Below are 18,852 nucleotides of genomic sequence, written 5' to 3' on the forward strand. Positions count from 1 at the left end.
GGTGAGAACCTTCTTCCCTCAGCCAGGGCATTGAAAATGGGTCGTGGATGGGTATTCCAGCATGACAATGACCCAAAACACACGGCCAAGGCAACAAAGGAGTGGCCCAAAAAGAAGCACATTAAGGTCCTGGAGTGGCCTAGCCAGTCTCCAGACCTTAATCCCATAGAAAATCTGTGGAGGGAGCTGAAGGTTCGTTGCCAAACGTCAGCCTCGAAACCTTAATGACTTGGAGAAGATCTGCAAAGAGGAGTGGGACAAAATCCCTCCTGAGATGTGTGCAAACCTGGTGGCCAACTACAAGAAACGTCTGACCTCTGTGATTGCCAACAAGGGTTTTGCCACCAAGTACTAAGTCATGTTTTGCAGAGGGGTCAAATACTTATTTCCCTCATTAAAATGCAAATCAATTTATAACATTTTTTACATGTGTTTTTCTGGATGTTTTTGTTGTTATTCTGTCTCTCACTGTTCAAATAAACCTACCATTAAAATTATAGACTGATCATGTCTTTGTCAGTGGGCAAACGTACAAAATCAGCAGGGGATCAAATACTTTTTTCCCTCACTGTACATAGTTGAAACACATAGCACATTAACACATGCAGGCGCATACCCACAATCTCTCTCGCTCTCTCACACTCTCCCACTCTGACAATCTCACACATATTGTTAGCAAAATGGTACTATGTTTAAAAGTTGTGATTGAGTGTTGCCATGTGTGATTGTGTGGTTGAGTGTGTAGTGTAATCTGTTACCTGTGTGTTATGTTCTATATTTTAAATTAAAATTTTAGTAATTTAGCAGATTTTAGCAGCTTTTATCCAGAGTGACTTACAGTTTGTGCATTCATCTTAATTTTAGATACTCTTTAAAGAAGTAGGGTTTGAGATGTTTTCGGAAGATGCGCATGGACTTTGCTACCCTAGCTTTAGGGGAAAGCTGGTTCCACCATTTCCAGGACAGAGAAGAGCTTTGACTGGGCTAAGTGGGAGCTGCCCTTCCATAGGTGTGGGAGGGCCAAGAGACCAGAGGTGGCAGAACGGAGTACTGGGGTTGGGGTTTGGTGTTTGAGCATAGCCTAAAGGTAGGGAGGGGCAGTTCCTCTTGCTGCTCCATAGGCAAGTACCATGGTCTTGTAGTGGATGCAAGCTTCGACTGGAAGCCAGTGGAGTGTGCGGAGGAGCGGAGTGACATGGAAGAACTTGGGAAGGTTGATCACCAGGCGGGCTGCAATGTTCTGGATAAGTTATAGGGGTTTGATGGCACAAGCGGGGAGCCCAGCCAACAGAGAGTTGCAGTAGTCCAGACGGGAGATTACAATTGCCTGGATTAGGGCCTGCGCCGCTTCCTGTGTGAGGTAGGGTCTTACTCTACAGATTTTGTAGAGCATGAACCTGCAGGAGCAAGTCTCTACTTTGATGTTGTCCAGGGTCACGCCAAGGTTCTTTGCATTCTGGGAGAGGGACACCGTAGAGTTGTCAACCATGATGGAGAGGTCTTGGAGCGGGCGGGCCTTCCCCCGGGAGGAAGAGCAGCCCCGTCTTGTTGAGGTTGAGCTTGAGGTGGGGTGCCGACATCCAAGCTGAGATATCTGCCAGGCACGCCACCTGGGTGTGAGAAGGGGGAAGGAGAAAATAAATTGAGTGTCATCCAAATAGCAGTGATAGGAGAGACCATGTGAGGACATGACGGATCCGAGTGACTTGGGGCATAGAGAGAAGAGGAGAGGGCCTAGAACCGAGCCCTGGGGACACCAGTAGTGAGATTATGTGGTGCAGACACAGATCCTCTCCACATCACCTGGTAGGAGCAGCCTGCCAGGTAGGATGCAATCGAACAGTGTGCCGAGCCTGAGACGCCCAGCCCTGAGAGGGTGGAGAGGAGGACATGATGGTTCACGATGCCGAAGGCAGCGGATAGATCTAGGAGGATGAGAACAGAGGAGAGAGTGTCAGCTTAGGCAGTGCAGAGAGCCTCCGTGACACAGAGGAGAGCAGTCTTGGTTGAGTCTTGAACCCTGACTAGTTAGGGCCAAGAAGATCGTTCTGAGAGAGATAGTGAGACAGTTGTCAGAAACAGCACGCTCAAGTGTTTTGGAAAGAAAAGAGGGGTCGTTTTTTACATCAGAGGGGTTGAGTGTTTGTTTATTGAGGAGGGGAGTGACTCTAGCCATTTTGAAGTCAGAGGGGACGCAGCCAGTGGTCAGGGATGAGTTGATGAGGGAAGTGAGGAATTGAAGGTCTCCAGAGATGGTCTGGAGAAGGGAGGAGGGGATGGGGCTGAGCGGGCAGGATGTCGGGCGGCAGGACCTCACTAGTTGCAGGATTTCCCCATGGAGATAGAGGGGAGAAAGAGATCAAGGCGTAGGGTAGATCTGTTCGAGTGGGACCAGTGGACTCAATAGGCTGAGTGAATGAGGAGCGGATGTTGTCAACCTTCTTTTCAAAGTGTGTGTGTTGTGTGTGTGTGTTTTGTGTGCAGGGGTGAAAGTAGATTTAATTTCTTAAGGGTCAGACACACCGAGAAATCTGACTGCCGATAGGTACTTAGCACCTCTGCCCAGAGTGCGGCAGTTAAGTTTTTGTTGTTCACATAGAACAGTTTACCTCTGATTTGCTTCGCTTAAATACTCCAGGCCACAAGGTGGCAGTAGCTTGTTTGACTTGTGCCTGCTGTAGCTAATGTAAGCTAACTAGCAAGCTGCGTTAATGTTGTTGCTAGCTAACTAGAATTTGTAGTAAGCCGTTGTTGATACTAACCAGATGGCCACAACTAAATAACTAGCGTAGGTAGCAACATTATAATTAAATCACAATGGATTCGTTTTTGAATAAAGCAGCTGCCTGTTAGCTGTCGAGAGTCGGTGGAGTAGCTAGCTAGTTATGTTGTGCTAGCTATGTTGTGCTAACCGTTTAGCTAACGTTAGCTAGCAAGCGAACTGGCATTGGCAGTATGGAATAATGGAAAGTGAATTCAATGATTCATCATCTTGCTAGAAAGATAGCTTGATAAAGACAAACATGTAGTGTTGTGTGCATTGTGCTGCACTTACCACCCCATTCGTTACATATGAAGTGTGTGTGACTTCCTGGCTCAGTTAGCAAGCTAACGTTAACTAGTTAGCTAGCTAACTAATGAGCAGGTGCATATTATCAAATTGAACCTAACAAAATAATAAAAATATGTTTTATGCAGCTTTATTGTTTTAGTAAGAACAATGCGGATGAAAAGGGGGTGGATTACACTGGGAAATGTGCCCTATTTTTTTTCATTTTTCTTGTCTCTTCTGTCGGCTCCCCCACATGGAGGTTTGTGCTCTCTGATTGGCTCAAAGTCAAGCTCTTGGCCACTGACGAGCATTGCGATTCTACAAGTATAAATGGCAGGATCGTTGGTACCAGGTCAGTACACAGCAGAGACAGCTTTTGTTCTAGCAAGAGAAGGAATGGCCTCTTATTGTGCTAAGTACCTATCTGCAGTCAGATTTCTCGGTGTGCCTGTATCAGTATGGGACCTACTATTTTTTACAAATATTTCATGGGTCTAATCATAGAATTACATATAGAATCCTCATTGATTTAGTTTATTTATTTATTTATCTAATCTCCGTGGGCCTAGTAGGCCTAGTACAAATGTATCATATAACTTTTATCATGTATTACCTTTAATGTGGCATAAACACAACCAGTCATGATGTTTTCATCTGATTGTCAAACAATCACTTCAAAAGGTCGCTCCTGTTGGCTACCCGCACACGTTTTTCCACTCACAAAATAAATCCAGCATCCAAACAGTGCACTGTGCACCCGCAAATTGATGAATGGAAAGAGACATCTGTAACAAAAAACCTGAAATTGTAATGAAATTTAGCGATTGATGCGTCCACTGCTGTACACGCGTGTCTCGGTCTCTGCAATTTGTCTCCGCCTTGGCAAAATGTTAGTGTTCTCACCAAACCACAACACAATTTGGAGGGTATACCACCCGTTTTCAAGTAAATTCGCTCATTTTCATGCAGCTGACATGTGGTAATGTTAAATAATGGTGTAATTGCCTATAGCTTTCTTGGAATTTCATTTTAATTATTGTGATAGGCTCAACTATTTATTTTGCCGGGACACCGTACCATACCATACTGGCTTATTTTAACCCCTGGTTGTGTGTGTGTTGTGTGTAGTGTAGTGTAACCTATTGCTTGTGTGTTATGTGTGTGTCGTGTGTGTGCCGTGTGTAATGAGCGTAGTGTTACCTGTGGTTGTGTGTTATTTGTGTGTGTGTAGTGAGTGTAGTGTTAACTGTGGTTGTGTGTGTTGTGTGTAGTGTAGTGTAACCTGTTACCTGTGTGCCAGTAGAGGATGGGCTGGCCACGTCACACTCAGATCTCTCCTCCAGACTCTTAATGTTGATCCCATCCATCACACTACCCAGCACTGGCTCTGTCTTTAGCTACACACACACGCACGCACACGCACACGCACACACACACACAAACACAAACACACACAGACACACACAGACACACACACACACACACACACACACACGCAAAGACAGGATTGCACTCCGTTACAACCATGGCACGTTAGAATATCTGGTAAAACATCACACTGCCCAGTACCACCTCTGTCTTCGGCTACACACAGAGCAACAGCTCAGGACTATATAGAGCCATTTCTTGTTTACCATCAAACGTCACGTTCGAGTGATACGCGCCCATCCTGACATCAAAAGCATAGCAGGATTGCTAACACTATGCTTGTACCATTAAAAAGTACCATAATGATTGAGTGTCCATATAGCCGTACCATGATATTTGCATTGCTACTAAGTAAACCTCCAATTGTTCTCCACTATTCCACCCGCTAAAACCTCCCACCATCCCAAGTTGGGTTGTCGTCCCAGTGACCAGCAGACCACCCCTGTCCCCCCGTATCCCATGGCCCCCGAGAGACAGGGACCCATCCTTCAAAAAGAGCACACAGTGAAAACAGGTGGTATAACTTCCAAATTGCGTTGTGGTTCGGCGAGAACACTAACATTTTGCCAAGGCAGAGATAAGTGGCCGAGACTGAGACACGCGTGTACAGCAGTGGACAAATCAATCGCTAAATGTCATTACAATTTCAGGTTTTTTGTTACAGATGTCTCTTTCCATTCATCAAATTGCGGGTGCACAGTGCACTGATTGGATGCTGGATTTATTTTGTGAGTGGACAAACGTGCGCGGGTAGTCAACAGGAGCGACCTTTTGAAGTGATTGTTTGACAATCATTTTGAAGTGATTGTTTGAGGCAGAGATAAGTGGCCGAGACTGAGACACGCGTGTACAGCAGTGGACGCATCAATCGCTAAATTTCATTACAATTTCAGGTTTTTTGTTACAGATGTCTCTTTCCATTCATCAATTTGCGGGTGCACAGTGCACTGATTGGATGCTGGATTTATTTTGTGAGTGGACAAACGTGCGCGGGTAGCCAACAGGAGTGACCTTTTGAAGTGATTGTTTGACAATCAGATGAAAACATCATGACTGGTTGTGTTTAGCAGTGCAAATACCATGGTACAGCTGTATGGACACGCAATCATTACGGTACTTTTTAATGGGGCGAAATATACTTCTCCCATGGGCAAAGAAACTCAAAAGCGGTGATGATATTAATTAACAACATTTTTGATCCGAATGTGCAAATTGTCCAAATAGATCTGCAAGGTAGATGGATTATTTAAAAAAATATATTGGACTATAATCTGATTTGGCTCATTAATCTATACGGTCCAAATAATTATGATCCATGCTTCTTTGAAAATATATATAATAATTTATCAAACCTACTAGCAATACAAGACTCTATTATTATGGTGGGAGATTATAATACGGTTTTAAATACCTCAATGAACCGTAAAGGTAATCACACTACAAACTATCACCCTCATGCACTTAAGGAAATCATGAATATCATGGATATATTGGAACTAGTGGATATATGGAGGCTTAAATATGCTGACCTAGTGAGATATACATGGCGGAGGAACAATCAAGCTAGTCATCTAGTCATCTCTACATTCTTATGTATTTCTCGCTGGCACCAAAAGTTTATGGGGAAAAAATATTTGGAAAAATGCACCATTTAAAAAAAAATCTTCAACATAGTAATGCTTCCAAAAATAATTTACTGAAACTTGTTACAAATGACGGAGTCACCCATGATTCACCAAACTATATTTTGAAAGAGGAAGCAAAGTACTTTAAGCATATGTTTTCGTTTCAGTCTCCTCCATCTCCACTAACTGAAGTTAATTGTATGTAAAGGCCAAATTACAGAGGAGGAACTTCTTGATGCAATTAAAGCCTTTACTGTAAGTCTGGGAAAACTCCTGGGCTGGATGGCATACCAGTTGAGGTATACCAAACCATTTTTGATGTACTCAGAGGACCATTATTAGCATGTTTTAACCACCCCTATAAAAATGGTAGATTATCAGATACTCAACAAGAAGGTCTGATTTAATTTTTACTGAAACAGGACCCAAGTGGTAAATATAAAGATCCAGTCCATTAAAAATGTTTGAGGTCCCTTACACTTCAGTGTTGTGATTCAACATTGTTAGCAAATTGCATAGCGCATAGAATTAAAAAGGTATTGCCGGATATTATTAATCCTAATCAGACAGGTTTTTAACATGGACGATACATTGTAGATAATATAAAACAAGTACTGGAAACAATAGAACACTATGAAAAATCTGGGGGAAACCAGGCCTTGTATTCATAGCTGACTTTGAAAAGGCTTTTGTTAAAGTACGACTGGAATCTATATATAAATGCCTGGAATATTTTAATTTTGGAGAATCTCTTACACAATGAGTTAAAGTTATGTATAGTAACCCTAGGTTTAAAATAGTAAATAATGGCTACTTCTCAGAAAGTATTAAACTGTCAAGAGGAGTAAAACAAGGTTGTCCACTATCGGCATATCTATTAATTATGGCCATAGAAATGTTAGCTATTAAAATCAGATCCAACAATAATATCTGGCTGGAAATGCAGGGCTTAAAAACAAAGGTTTCATTGTACGCTGATGATTAATGTTTTCTTTTAAATCCACAATTTTGATCCCTCCACAGCCTCATAGAGGATCTAGATACTTTTTCTAACCTCTCTGGATTACAACCAAATTATGATAAATGTACTATATTACGTATTGGAGCACACATTATTAATTTTTTTACATTACCATGTAGTTTACCAATAAAATGGTCTGATGGTGAAGTGGACCTACTCGCTATTCATATCCAAAAGAAATAAATTATCTCAATACAATACATTTTAATAGAAAGTTAGCAAAAAACAGATAAGATCTTGCTACCATGGAAAGGAAAATACCTGTCTATTTGTGGAAAAATCACCCTGATGAACTCTGTAGTCATATCCCAGTTTACCTATTTGCTTATGGCCTTGCCTACACCTAGCGACCTGTTTTTTTAAAAATACAAAAAATATTCAATTTTATTTGGAACGGCAAACAAGACCAAATTAAATGGGCCTATTTATATAATGAATATGAATTTGGAGGGTAGAAATTATAAAATATTAAAGCATTAGACCTCTCAATAAAGGCTTCAGTCATTCAAAAGTTATACTTAAATCCGAACTGGTTCTCTAGCAGATTAGTAAGAATGTCTCACCACATGGTCAAGAATGGCCTTTTTCCCTTTATTCAGATTACAACCTCTCACTTGCAGTTATTTGAAAAGGAAATCATCTCCCAAATATCACTATTTCTAAAACAAGCCATTGAAAGTTGGTTGCTATTTCAATTTAATCCACCAGAAAAGACAGAACAAATAATCCAACAAATATTATGGTTAAACTCAAATATACTAATTGATTAAAAGAAACGTTATTTTTGAAGAATTAAAAATCTAAAAAGTCTAATCTTTGTAAATTATATCATAAATAGGACTGGTGGAGTTGTCACACATGCAGCTAACACAAATATATGTCTGCTCTACCCCAAATTACAATCAACTAATTGCAGCATTACCGCAAAAATGGAAGAGGAAAGTGGAAGGAGGAAAAAGTAAGGAACTTGTCTGTCAGCCCCGCATTAAAGACCAAAATAGGTTAAAGAAAATTGTGATTAATAAAAAAGTATACCAGTTTAATTTAAGGACCAAAAATGGACAGCTGTGCCATATAGATTGCAAAATAGTTGGGAAGAGATTTTTGATATACCGATTCCATGGCACATGGTTTATGAACTGATACGCAAAACGACGGCAGATTCAAAACGTAGAATTTTTCAATGTAAATTATTATAACAATTCTTGCAACCAATATAATGTTATATATATGGGGGATACAACCATCCTAGCTCTGCAGATCTTGTTGCGAAGATACAGAATCATTAGATCATTTGTTTTGGTACTGTCCATATGTAGCTTGTTTTTGGTCGCAGGTCCAGTAATGGCTGAAGAATTGCAACATTTATCTGGAGCTAACTCTGCAAATAGCACTGCTGGGTGATTTGAAAAGTCATAGCCAATTGATCAATAATATTATAAAACTTTTAGCAAAAATGTTTATCTTTAATATACAATCTGTAGAAACTATGAGAATAGAAAGTTTCAGAAGTTTTGTGAAACATCACAGCACTGTTGAAAACTATATGGCAAATTGAAATAAAAAATGGATGGTGTTAAGAGATAGATGGGAGGGGTTGAGTGGAGCTGAAGGGTGGGATTAAAAACAACAACATAACTAATGTAAAATATACTGTGTCCATAAAATGTATATAGGTTCAGAACTTTTGTGAAACAGAACAGTTCAAAATATATGTCAAATAGAAATCAAACTGGATGGTCTTCAGAGATAGATTGGAGGGGTTGAGGGTAGCTGAAGGATGGGATTAAAAAGAAACAAAAGATAACTATTGTAGAATACATTGTGTCTGTAAAATGTATATAGTATGTATAAGCTCGAAGTAGAAGCCTGTGTTGTTGTCCATTAGTTTACTCCAATTAGGGGAGGGGTGGTAGGGTTAGGAGAAATTAATGAAGGAAAATATATTAAAAAAATATATATACAGTTGAAGTCGGAAGTTTACATACACTTTAGCCAAATACATTTAAACTCATTTTTTCACAATTCCTGACATTTAATCCTAGTAAAAATTCCCTGTCTTAGGTCAGTTAGGATCATCACTTTATTTAAAGAACGTGAAATGTCAGAATAATAGTAGAGAGAATTATATATTTCAGCTTTTATTTATTTCATCACATTCCCAGTGGGTCAGAAGTTCACATACACTCAATTAGTATTCGGTAGCATTGCCTTTAAATTGTTTAACTTGGGTCAAACGTTTCGGGTAGCCTTCCACAAGCTTCCCACAATAAGTTGGGTGAATTTTGGCCCATTCCTCCTGACAGAGCTGGTGTAACTGAGTCAGGTTTGTAAGACTCCTTGCTCGCACACACTTTTTCAGTTCTGCCCACAAATTTTCTATAGGATTGAGGTCAGGGCTTTGTGATGACCACTACAATACCTTGACTTTGTTGTACTTAAGCCATTTTGCCACAACTTTGGAAGTATGCTTGGGGTCATTGTCCATTTGGAAGACCCATTTGTGACCAAGCTTTAACTTCCTGACTGATGTCTTGAGATGTTGCTTCAATATATCCACATAATTTTCCTTCCTCAGGATGCCATCTATTTTGTGAAGTGCACCAGTCCCTCCTGCAGCAAAGCACCCCCACAGCATGATGCTGCCACCCCCGTGCTTCACGGTTGGGATGGTGTTCTTCGGCTTGCAAGCAACACCATTTTTCCTCCAAACATAACGATGGTCATTATGGCCAAACAGTTATATTTTTGATTAATCAGACAAGAGGACATTTCTCCAAAAAGTACGATCTTTGTTCCCATGTGCAGTTGCAAACCGTAGTCTGGCTTTTTTATGGCAGTTTTGGAGCAGTGGCTTCTTCCTTGCTGTGCGGTCTTTCAGGTTATGTCGATTTAGGTCTCGTTTTACTGTGGATATAGATACTTTTCTACCTGTTTCCTCCAGCATCTTCACAAGGTCCTTTGCTGTTGTTCTGGGATTTATTTGCACTTTTCGCACCAAAGTACGTTCATCTCTAGGAGACAGAACGTGTCTCCTTCCTGAGCGGTATGGCGGCTGCATGGTCCCATGGTGTTTATACTTGCATACTATTGTTTGTACAGATGAAGGTGGTACATTCAGGCGTTATTTTCTGAGGTCTTGGCTGATTTCTTTTGATTTTCCCATGATGTCAAGCAAAGAGGCACTGAGTTTGAAGGTAGGCCTTGAAATACATCCACAGGTACACTTCCAATTGACTCAAATGATGTCAATTAGCCTATCAGAAGCTTCTAAAGCCATGACATCATTTTCTGGAATTTTCCAAGCTGTTTAAAGGCACAGTCAACATAGTGTATGTAAACTTCTGATCCACTGGAATTGTGATACAGTGAATTATAAGTGAAATAATCTGTCTGTAAACAATTCTTGGAAAATTGACTTGTGTCATGCACAAAGTAGATGTCCTAACCGACTTGCCAAAACTATAGTTTGTTAATAAAAAATGTGGTTGAAAAACAAGTTTTAATGAAGTGTATGTAAACTTCCGACTACAACTGTATATATATATATATATATATATATATATATATATATATATATATATATATATATATATATATATAATAATATGGGGGATTGGAAATGATGCAGACAATTACATTGATGGAAGCTACAATCTATCTGCAATATTAAAGCTGATCTACCCCCTAAAAAAAACATTTGCTTACACTGATGTTGGGGCCTTGACAAACTTAATAGTGAGTGATGACCATGAAAACACACAAGACTGATGGCTATAGCTATGTTGAACAAGTACAGATGTAGGATCGTAATTCGATCACTCTTTTGTAGCTGAGAATGTTCCTGCGCAGCAAGAAATGCAAACTTGTAGTGTATTTGAGTGTATTCATTTCCACTTTGACATTTCAGACTTGATTTGCCGTAACAGAAAATGTATCAACCCCTACAAAAATGTCCATTCATTAGAATCCATATAATAATTCACATTATTTTCCTGCTGTAGCAAACTGGCTCAAATTAAGATCCTACATCTATATATTATTCTTCTGGCTTTATCTAGCTCTATTTGTGATATTTGACCTTGCCTCGCTGGCTTACTAGCATGCTATGTAATCAATCCTCTGATGACATCTGCGAAATTGTAGACAATAACCATCTGATTACGTGTTTGTTAACTTGCACAATCTGCATTTGAAGTTGCATGTAATCGTATCCACTGCTAGGTAAACAAAGAGGTTTCTGATGATGAACTGCACGCGCAGCTTTTCATGACGCGGCCGGGCAATGGGTCTATTCAAGTACATACAGTACTTTGGTACAAGCCTTAGAAGGTCTCTCTATTTTTCTGTATGCCCTCTCTTGAAACTGTTAGTAGCAGGCGGAGCCCATAGCAAGTGTCTGAAGACAATCATAAAAAGTCTTACGTGTCCATGTTGTGGTGCGTGGAAGCGGGGGTTGTGGGGGGGTAGTCGAGGAGGAGGGGCGTGGCATGGTCCAGGGGTGTGTCCACCATACATAGAGCCCTGTTGTCTGGACTGGTAGTTCATTGAGTTGGAGTAACTCATTGACGGACTACAATACAAGAGACAAGAGATAGGGGTATCATAAACAGATCACAGGTGCATCGGGACATTTTATACTTTTTTTGATCATCATGATGTTTATGGATATTATACTGACCACAGGCTATGTTACTGATTAAAATTGATGTTAACATTCCATTGGGAAAGTATGCATTTCAATACAAAGTGACTGATGCCAAAGAATGTAAAGTAGTGTTGCGTTATAGGTTATAGTATTCTGCTTCCTGACCTCATGACAGACAGATGTCCGTTGGAGCTGGTGTGAGTATAGTGTAATATACACTGCTCAAAAAAATAAAGGGAACACTTAAACAACACATCATAGATCTGAATGAATGAAATAATCTTATTAAATACTTTTTTCTTTACATAGTTGAATGTGCTGACAACAAAATCACACAAAAATTATCAATGGAAATCAAATGTATCAACCCATGGAGGTCTGGATTTGGAGTCACCCTCAAAATTAAAGTGGAAAACCACACTACAGGCTGATCCAACTTTGATGTAATGTCCTTAAAACAAGTCAAAATGAGGCTCAGTAGTGTGTGTGGCCTCCACGTGCCTGTTTGACCTCCCTAAAACGCCTGGGCATGCTCCTGATGAGGTGGCAGATGGTCTCCTGAGGGATCTCCTCCCAGACCTGGACTAAAGCATCCGCCAACTCCTGGACAGTCTGTGGTGCAACGTGGCGTTGGTGGATGGAGCGAGACATGATGTCCCAGATGTGCTCAATTGGATTCAGGTCTGGGGAACGGGCGGGCCAGTCCATAGCATCAATGCCTTCCTCTTGCAGGAACTGCTGACACACTCCAGCCACATGAGGTCTAGCATTGTCTTGCATTAGGAGGAACCCAGGGCCAACTGCACCAGCATATGGTCTCACAAGGGGTCTGAAGATCTCATCTCGGTACCTAATGGCAGTCAGGCTACCTCTGGCGAGCACATGAAGGGCTGTGCGGCCCCCCAAAGAAATGCCACCCCACACCATGACTGACCCACCGCCAAACCGGTCATGTTGGAGGATGTTGCAGGCAGCAGAACGTTCTTCACGGCGTCTCCAGACTCTGTCACATCTGTCACATGTGCTCAGTGTGAACCTGCTTTCATCTGCGAAGAGCACAGGGCGCCAGTGGCGAATTTGCCAATCTTGGTGTTCTCTGGCAAATGCCAAACGTCCTGCACGGTGTTGGGCTGTAAGCACAACCCCCACCTGTGGACGTCGGCCCTCATACCACCCTCATGGAGTCTGTTTCTGACCATTTGAGCAGACACATGCACATTTGTGGCCTGCTGGAGGTCATTTTGCAGGGCTCTGGCAGTGCTCCTCCTGCTTCTTCTTGCACAAAGGCGGAGGTAGCGGTCCTGCTGCTGGGTAGTTGCCCTCCTACGGCCTCCTCCACGTCTCCTGATGTACTGGCCTGTCTCCTGGTAGCGCCTCCATGCTCTGGACACTACGCTGACAGACACAGCAAACCTTCTTGCCACAGCTCGCATTGATGTGCCATCCTGGATGAGCTGCACTACCTGAGCCACTTGTGTGGGTTGTAGACTCCGTCTCATGCTACCACTAGAGTGAAAGCACCGCCAGCATTCAAAAGTGACCAAAACATCAGCCAGGAAGCATAGGAACTGAGAAGTGGTCTGTGGTCACCACCTGCAGAACCACTTCTTTATTGGTGGTGTCTTGTTAATTGCCTATAATTTCCACCTGTTGTCTATTCCATTTGCACAACAGCATGTGAAATTTATTGTCAATCAGTGTTGCTTCCTAAGTGGACAGTTTGATTTCACAGAAGTGTGATTGCCTTGGAGTTACATTGTGTTGTTTAAGTGTTCCCTTTATTTTTTTGAGCAGTGTAGTATAGTATAGTGTAATATATTGTGGTGTATATACTATAGCGTAGTATAGTGTAGGGTTCGGACTCCTGACCTCATGGCGCCCACAGACAGATGTCCGTAGGAGCTGGCTGCGTTGGGTCCACAACGTGAGTTGACGAAGGCCACCAGGGAGTTAGGGGAGGTCCTGATGACCGTCTGTAGGTCCACGCTGGCGTCAGACAGCGGAGAGATGGACAAGGCACGCTTCTTACTCAGCTTCAGCATGGAGCGAGGCGTTGAGAACCGCGAGCCTGGGGGAGGTGGAGGAGGGGGGAGAGAAAAGAGGAGACGGGGAGAGTGGGAGATAGAGAGGAGTGGGAGGGAGAGGATGTGTGAGGCGAGGAGATGAGGAGCAGAGAGGGGGTATTGCAATGAAAAACATTTTAAAGCGTTTTGCAGCGGAAATAAACACGACCCAGTTCTTTTCTTACCGTCTCCCACATGGTCTAATCCCTGTCCGTGGGGGAAGCCGTGGTGGGATGACATGAGGTTATTGTGACAGTAGGGGGTGCTATTACCACCTGGACAAATACAGAGGATAGGAATAATTACATTATTACAGGCTTTAGAACACAGCCATACTGACTCCTGAGGGGCCGGAGTATCATGAAGAGGGTTCTTCTGGCTCTTTCTCAATTCATCAGAGTCGGGAGGAATGGAGGAAATACTAATTGAGATAGAGTCTCTCTCTTTGGTTATAATGAGGGTAAGGTCAAGAAGTGTTTCATATGACACAGGACTGAGACTCACCGTCGGAGGACTGATTCATGCTGCGGTGTCCCATCATGCTGTGCAGTGGGGGAGCCAGAGGGGGTCGCATGTACTGGTCCATGGGGTTGACCCCGGAGATAGGGTTGATTCTGGGGTTAGGGGTCATGGGGTTATACATGCTCCTGCAGTCCTGAGGATGGCCGCTGTGGAGCGGAGCGCGCAGGGACGACACATCAATGTAGGGAGACCTTCCTGAAGGAGCAAGGCTAGACATACAGACAGACATTGACATAGAGACATACAGAGAGACATGCAGAGAGACATGCAGAAAGACATTGAAATACAGACAGGGAGGCATACAGAGGGACGTAGACATACATAGAAAGCAACATACCCATACAGACATTCAGTTCAAAGAGACCAAGATATCAGCGTCTGAGTCACTCAAATGTAAGGGTAACCCAAGCTAAAGTGTGGCTTGTACATGCTCTAAGGCAGTATTCTTCAATTCTGGTCCTTCCAGCCTAACACTAACACACCTGATTCAGCTAGTCAAGGAAAAAGTTGATTGGTTGAATCAGGTGTGTTTAGTGCTGGGCTAGGACAAAAGCCTGCACACAAGGAGTAAAGAACAGTGATCTAAACCAGGGTTTCCCAAACTCGGTCCTAGGGCACCCCCTGGGTGAAGGTTTTGGTTTTTGCCCTAGCACTACACAGCTGATTCATTTATTTTGTAAGATTAACGATATAAAACATACACATACAAATGACAACATACAGATGCACACAAACATCCACAACATCACCCCTGCCCAGACCCACATGCTCACACCCCTATCTCCAGCGCCCGCATCACTCTCCGCCACATGGCCTCAAACTGCACCATGTTGTTTCTCTCCGTTGCCCACGCACTTCCAACATTTAGATAATAAAGCATTTGACCTATCCATTGTGTTAACGATGGAGGATTGGTTGATTTCCAGTTATTAAGTATACGTTTTTTCAAGATGATTGATGAGAAAAGTATCGTACAACCCATCGGGTATCTCACTGCACCCCCGTATGCCATGTCTTGAAATATGCAGACAGAAGAATTAAAAGTAAGTTTACATTGTAATACTTCTTACAGCCAACCTTCTAACCCTGCCCATAGCCTTTGGACTTTATAGCATTCCCAGAAGGCATGGATTATTGATTCATCGTTAGTTTTACACTTAAGACATGACACTGATGTTGTGCTGTAGAATTTGTGAACTTTGTCTCTTGTGTAATACATTCTATACATTAGTTTATACTGGATTAAGAGTACATTTTAGTTAACTGTAATTTAGTTAGTTATGTATATCAGTTATTTGTACAGTGGGGGAAAAAAGTATTTAGTCAGCCACCAATTGTGCAAGTTCTCCCACTTAAAAAGATGAGAGAGGCCTGTAATTTTCATCATAGGTACACGTCAACTATGACAGACACATTTAGAAAACAAAATCCAGAAAATCACATTGTAGGATTTTTTATGAATTTATTTGCAAATTATGGTGGAAAATAAGTATTTGGTCACCTACAAACAAGCAAGATTTCTGGCTCTCACAGACCTGTAACTTCTTCTTTAAGAGGCTCCTCTGTCCTCCACTCGTTACCTGTATTAATGGCACCTGTTTGAACTTGTTATCAGTATAAAAGACACCTGTCCACAACCTCAAACAGTCACCTCCAAACTCCACTGTGGCCAAGACCAAAGAGCTGTCAAAGGACACCAGAAACAAAATTGTAGACCTGCAACAGGCTGGGAAGACTGAATCTGCAATAGGTAAGCAGCTTGGTTTGAAGAAATCAACTGTGGGAGCAATTATTAGGAAATGGAAGACATACAAGACCACTGATAATCTCCCTCGATCTGAGGCTCCACGCAAGATCTCACCCCGTGGGGTCAAAATGATCACAAGAACGGTGAGCAAAATCTCAGAACCACACAGGGGGACCTAGTGAATGACCTGCAGAGAGCTGGGACCAAAGTAACAAAGCCTACCATCAGTAACACACTACGCCCGCCAGGGACTCAAATCCTGCTGCGCCAGACGTGTCCCCTGCTTTAGCCAGTACATGTCCAGGCCCGTCTGAAGTGTGCTAGAGTGCATTTGGATGATCCAGAAGAGGATTGGGAGAATGTCATATGGTCAGATGAAACCAAAATAGAACTTTTTGGTAAAAACTCAACTCGTCGTGTTTGGAGGACAAAGAATTCTGAGTTGCATCCAAAGAACACCATACCTACTGTGAAGCATGGGGGTGGAAACATCATGCTTTGGGGCTGTTTTTCTGCAAAGGGACCAGGACGACTGATCCGTGTAAAGGAAAGAATGAATGGGGCCATGTATCGTGAATTTTTAAGTGAAAACCTCCTTCCATCAGCAAGGGCATTGAAGATGAAACGTGGCTGGGTCTTTCAGCATGACAATGATCCCAAACACACCGCCCGGCAACGAAGGAGTGAGCTGCGCGTAAGAAGCATTTCAAGGTCCTGGAGTGGCCTAGCCAGTCTCCAGATCTCAACCCCATAGAAAATCTTTGGAGGGAGTTGAAAGTCCGTGTTGCCCAGCGACAGCCCCAAAACATCACTGATCTAGAGGAGATCTGCATGGAGGAATGGGCCAAAATTGGGCCAGCAACAGTGTGTGAAAACCTTGTGAAGACTTACAGAAAACGTTTGACCTGTGTCATTGCCAACAAAGGATATATAACAAAGTATTGAGAAACTTTTGTTATTGACCAAATACTTATTTTCCACCATAATTTGCAAATAAATTCATTAAAATCCTACAATGTGATTTTCTGGATTTTTTTTTTTCTCATTTGTCAGTCATAGTTGACGTGTACCTATGATAAAAATTACAGGCCTCTCTCATCTTTTTAAGTGGGAGAACTTGCACAATTGGTGGCTGACTAAATACTTTTTTTCCCCACTGTAAGTCTTGGTTCCAATAGTTAATCTTTTTTCTAATATATTGTCAGTTGGATAGGCTCTCTGCAAGGTTTTGTATATCTTCCCTATCATATGAATATCCTTTTCTGACTCAAATAGGATTCCCTCAAGATTGCTCTGATGTCCAAAAGATTTCAAATAGAAATGTATTGATATGAAACTTTTAAGTTGCATGTATTTGAAAATACATTGGTCAGAAGTTGTTCATGTTCTTAGCTTTATCCTTTGAAAATAAACATGTGAAAGATTCTGGGGATGACCATGCACATCTTCAATATGTACCCATTGTTCCTCTTTAGTGCATTTAACTACATTGCCTTCAGAAAGTATTCACACCCCTTGACTTTTTCCACATTTTGTTATATTACAGCCTGAATTTAAAATTGATTAAATTCACAATACCCCATCATGTCAAAGTGGAATAATGTTTTTCTATTTGTTTAACATTTTAATAAAAAATGAAAAGCTGAAATGTCTTGAGTCAATAAGTATTCAACCCTTTTGTTATTGTAAGCCTAAACAAGTTCAGGAGTAAAATGTGCTTAACAAGTCACATAATAAGTTGCATGAACTCACTCTGTGTGCAATAATAGTGTTTGTCATGACTACCTCATCTCTGTACCCCACACATACAATTATCTGTATGGTCCCTCAGTCGAGCAGTGAATTTCAAACACAGATTCAACCACAAAGACCAGGGAAGTTTTCCAATGCCTCGCAAAGAAGGGCACCTATTGGTAGATAGGTAAAAATGAATATCCCTTTGAGCATGGTGAAGTTATTAATTACACTTTGGATGGTGTATCACTACACCCAGTCACTACAAAGATACAGGCATCCTTCCTAACTAAGTTTCCGGAGAGGAAGGAAACCGCTCCGGGATTTCACCATGAGGCAAATGGTGACTTTAAAACAGTTACAGAGTTTAATGGCTGTGATAGGAGAAAACTGAGGATGGATCAATAACATTGTAATTACTCCACAATACTAACCTAATTGACAGAGTGAAAAGAAGGAAGCCATCTGCATATGTTAGCTTAGCACCTACTACCATACCCTGTTCAAAGGCACTTCAATTTTTTGTCTTGCCCATTCACCCTCTGAATGGCACACATACACAATCCATGTCTCAAATATCTCAAGGCTTAAAAATCCTTCTTTAATCGGTCTCCTCCCCTTCATTTACACTGATTGAAGTGGATTTAACAAGTGACATCCATAAGGGATCATAGCTTTCACCTGGATTCACCTGGTCAGTCTATGTCATGGAAAGAGCATGTTTTGTATACTCAGTGTATGTCGCAAGTAAAAGCCCTGGGTGGCGAGTTGATACAATTCCAAGTCTGGAAGGTTAAAACCACTCTCAGACTTAGGAAGATGTAAAACTTTTCATTTCATTCTATGAGTTTTATTTGCCCATATAAAGTATGTTATGACCGAGTACAATTTTTTAAAGAATGTCTTCAGTGAGGTATTGGTATTACCGAGAATAAAACAAAAAAATGTTGGGAGCCATGCCATTATGAAGAGGTTTATTCAACCTGTAGGATTTTGGAAAGATTGTGCCATT

The 18,852-nt window shown here is 41.7% G+C and overlaps 1 protein-coding gene across 1 annotated transcript in view; it reads right to left on the reverse strand.

The window, feature by feature from the left end:
- Positions 1-18,852, reverse strand: part of LOC121578319 (zinc finger protein GLI1-like) — a 122,910-nt gene that overhangs the window by 16,863 nt on the left and 87,195 nt on the right. Inside the window, exons 3-7 of the mRNA XM_041892619.1 lie at positions 14,342-14,568; positions 14,023-14,112; positions 13,644-13,842; positions 11,552-11,699; positions 4,342-4,449 (exon numbers count right to left, since the gene is read on the reverse strand). Of these exons, the coding sequence (XP_041748553.1) occupies positions 4,342-4,449; positions 11,552-11,699; positions 13,644-13,842; positions 14,023-14,112; positions 14,342-14,568 (772 nt within the window). The remainder of the gene's footprint in view (positions 1-4,341; positions 4,450-11,551; positions 11,700-13,643; positions 13,843-14,022; positions 14,113-14,341; positions 14,569-18,852) is intronic.

The sequence above is a fragment of the Coregonus clupeaformis genome, chromosome 12, assembly GCF_020615455.1.
Source record: "Coregonus clupeaformis isolate EN_2021a chromosome 12, ASM2061545v1, whole genome shotgun sequence".
NCBI lineage: Eukaryota > Metazoa > Chordata > Actinopteri > Salmoniformes > Salmonidae > Coregonus > Coregonus clupeaformis.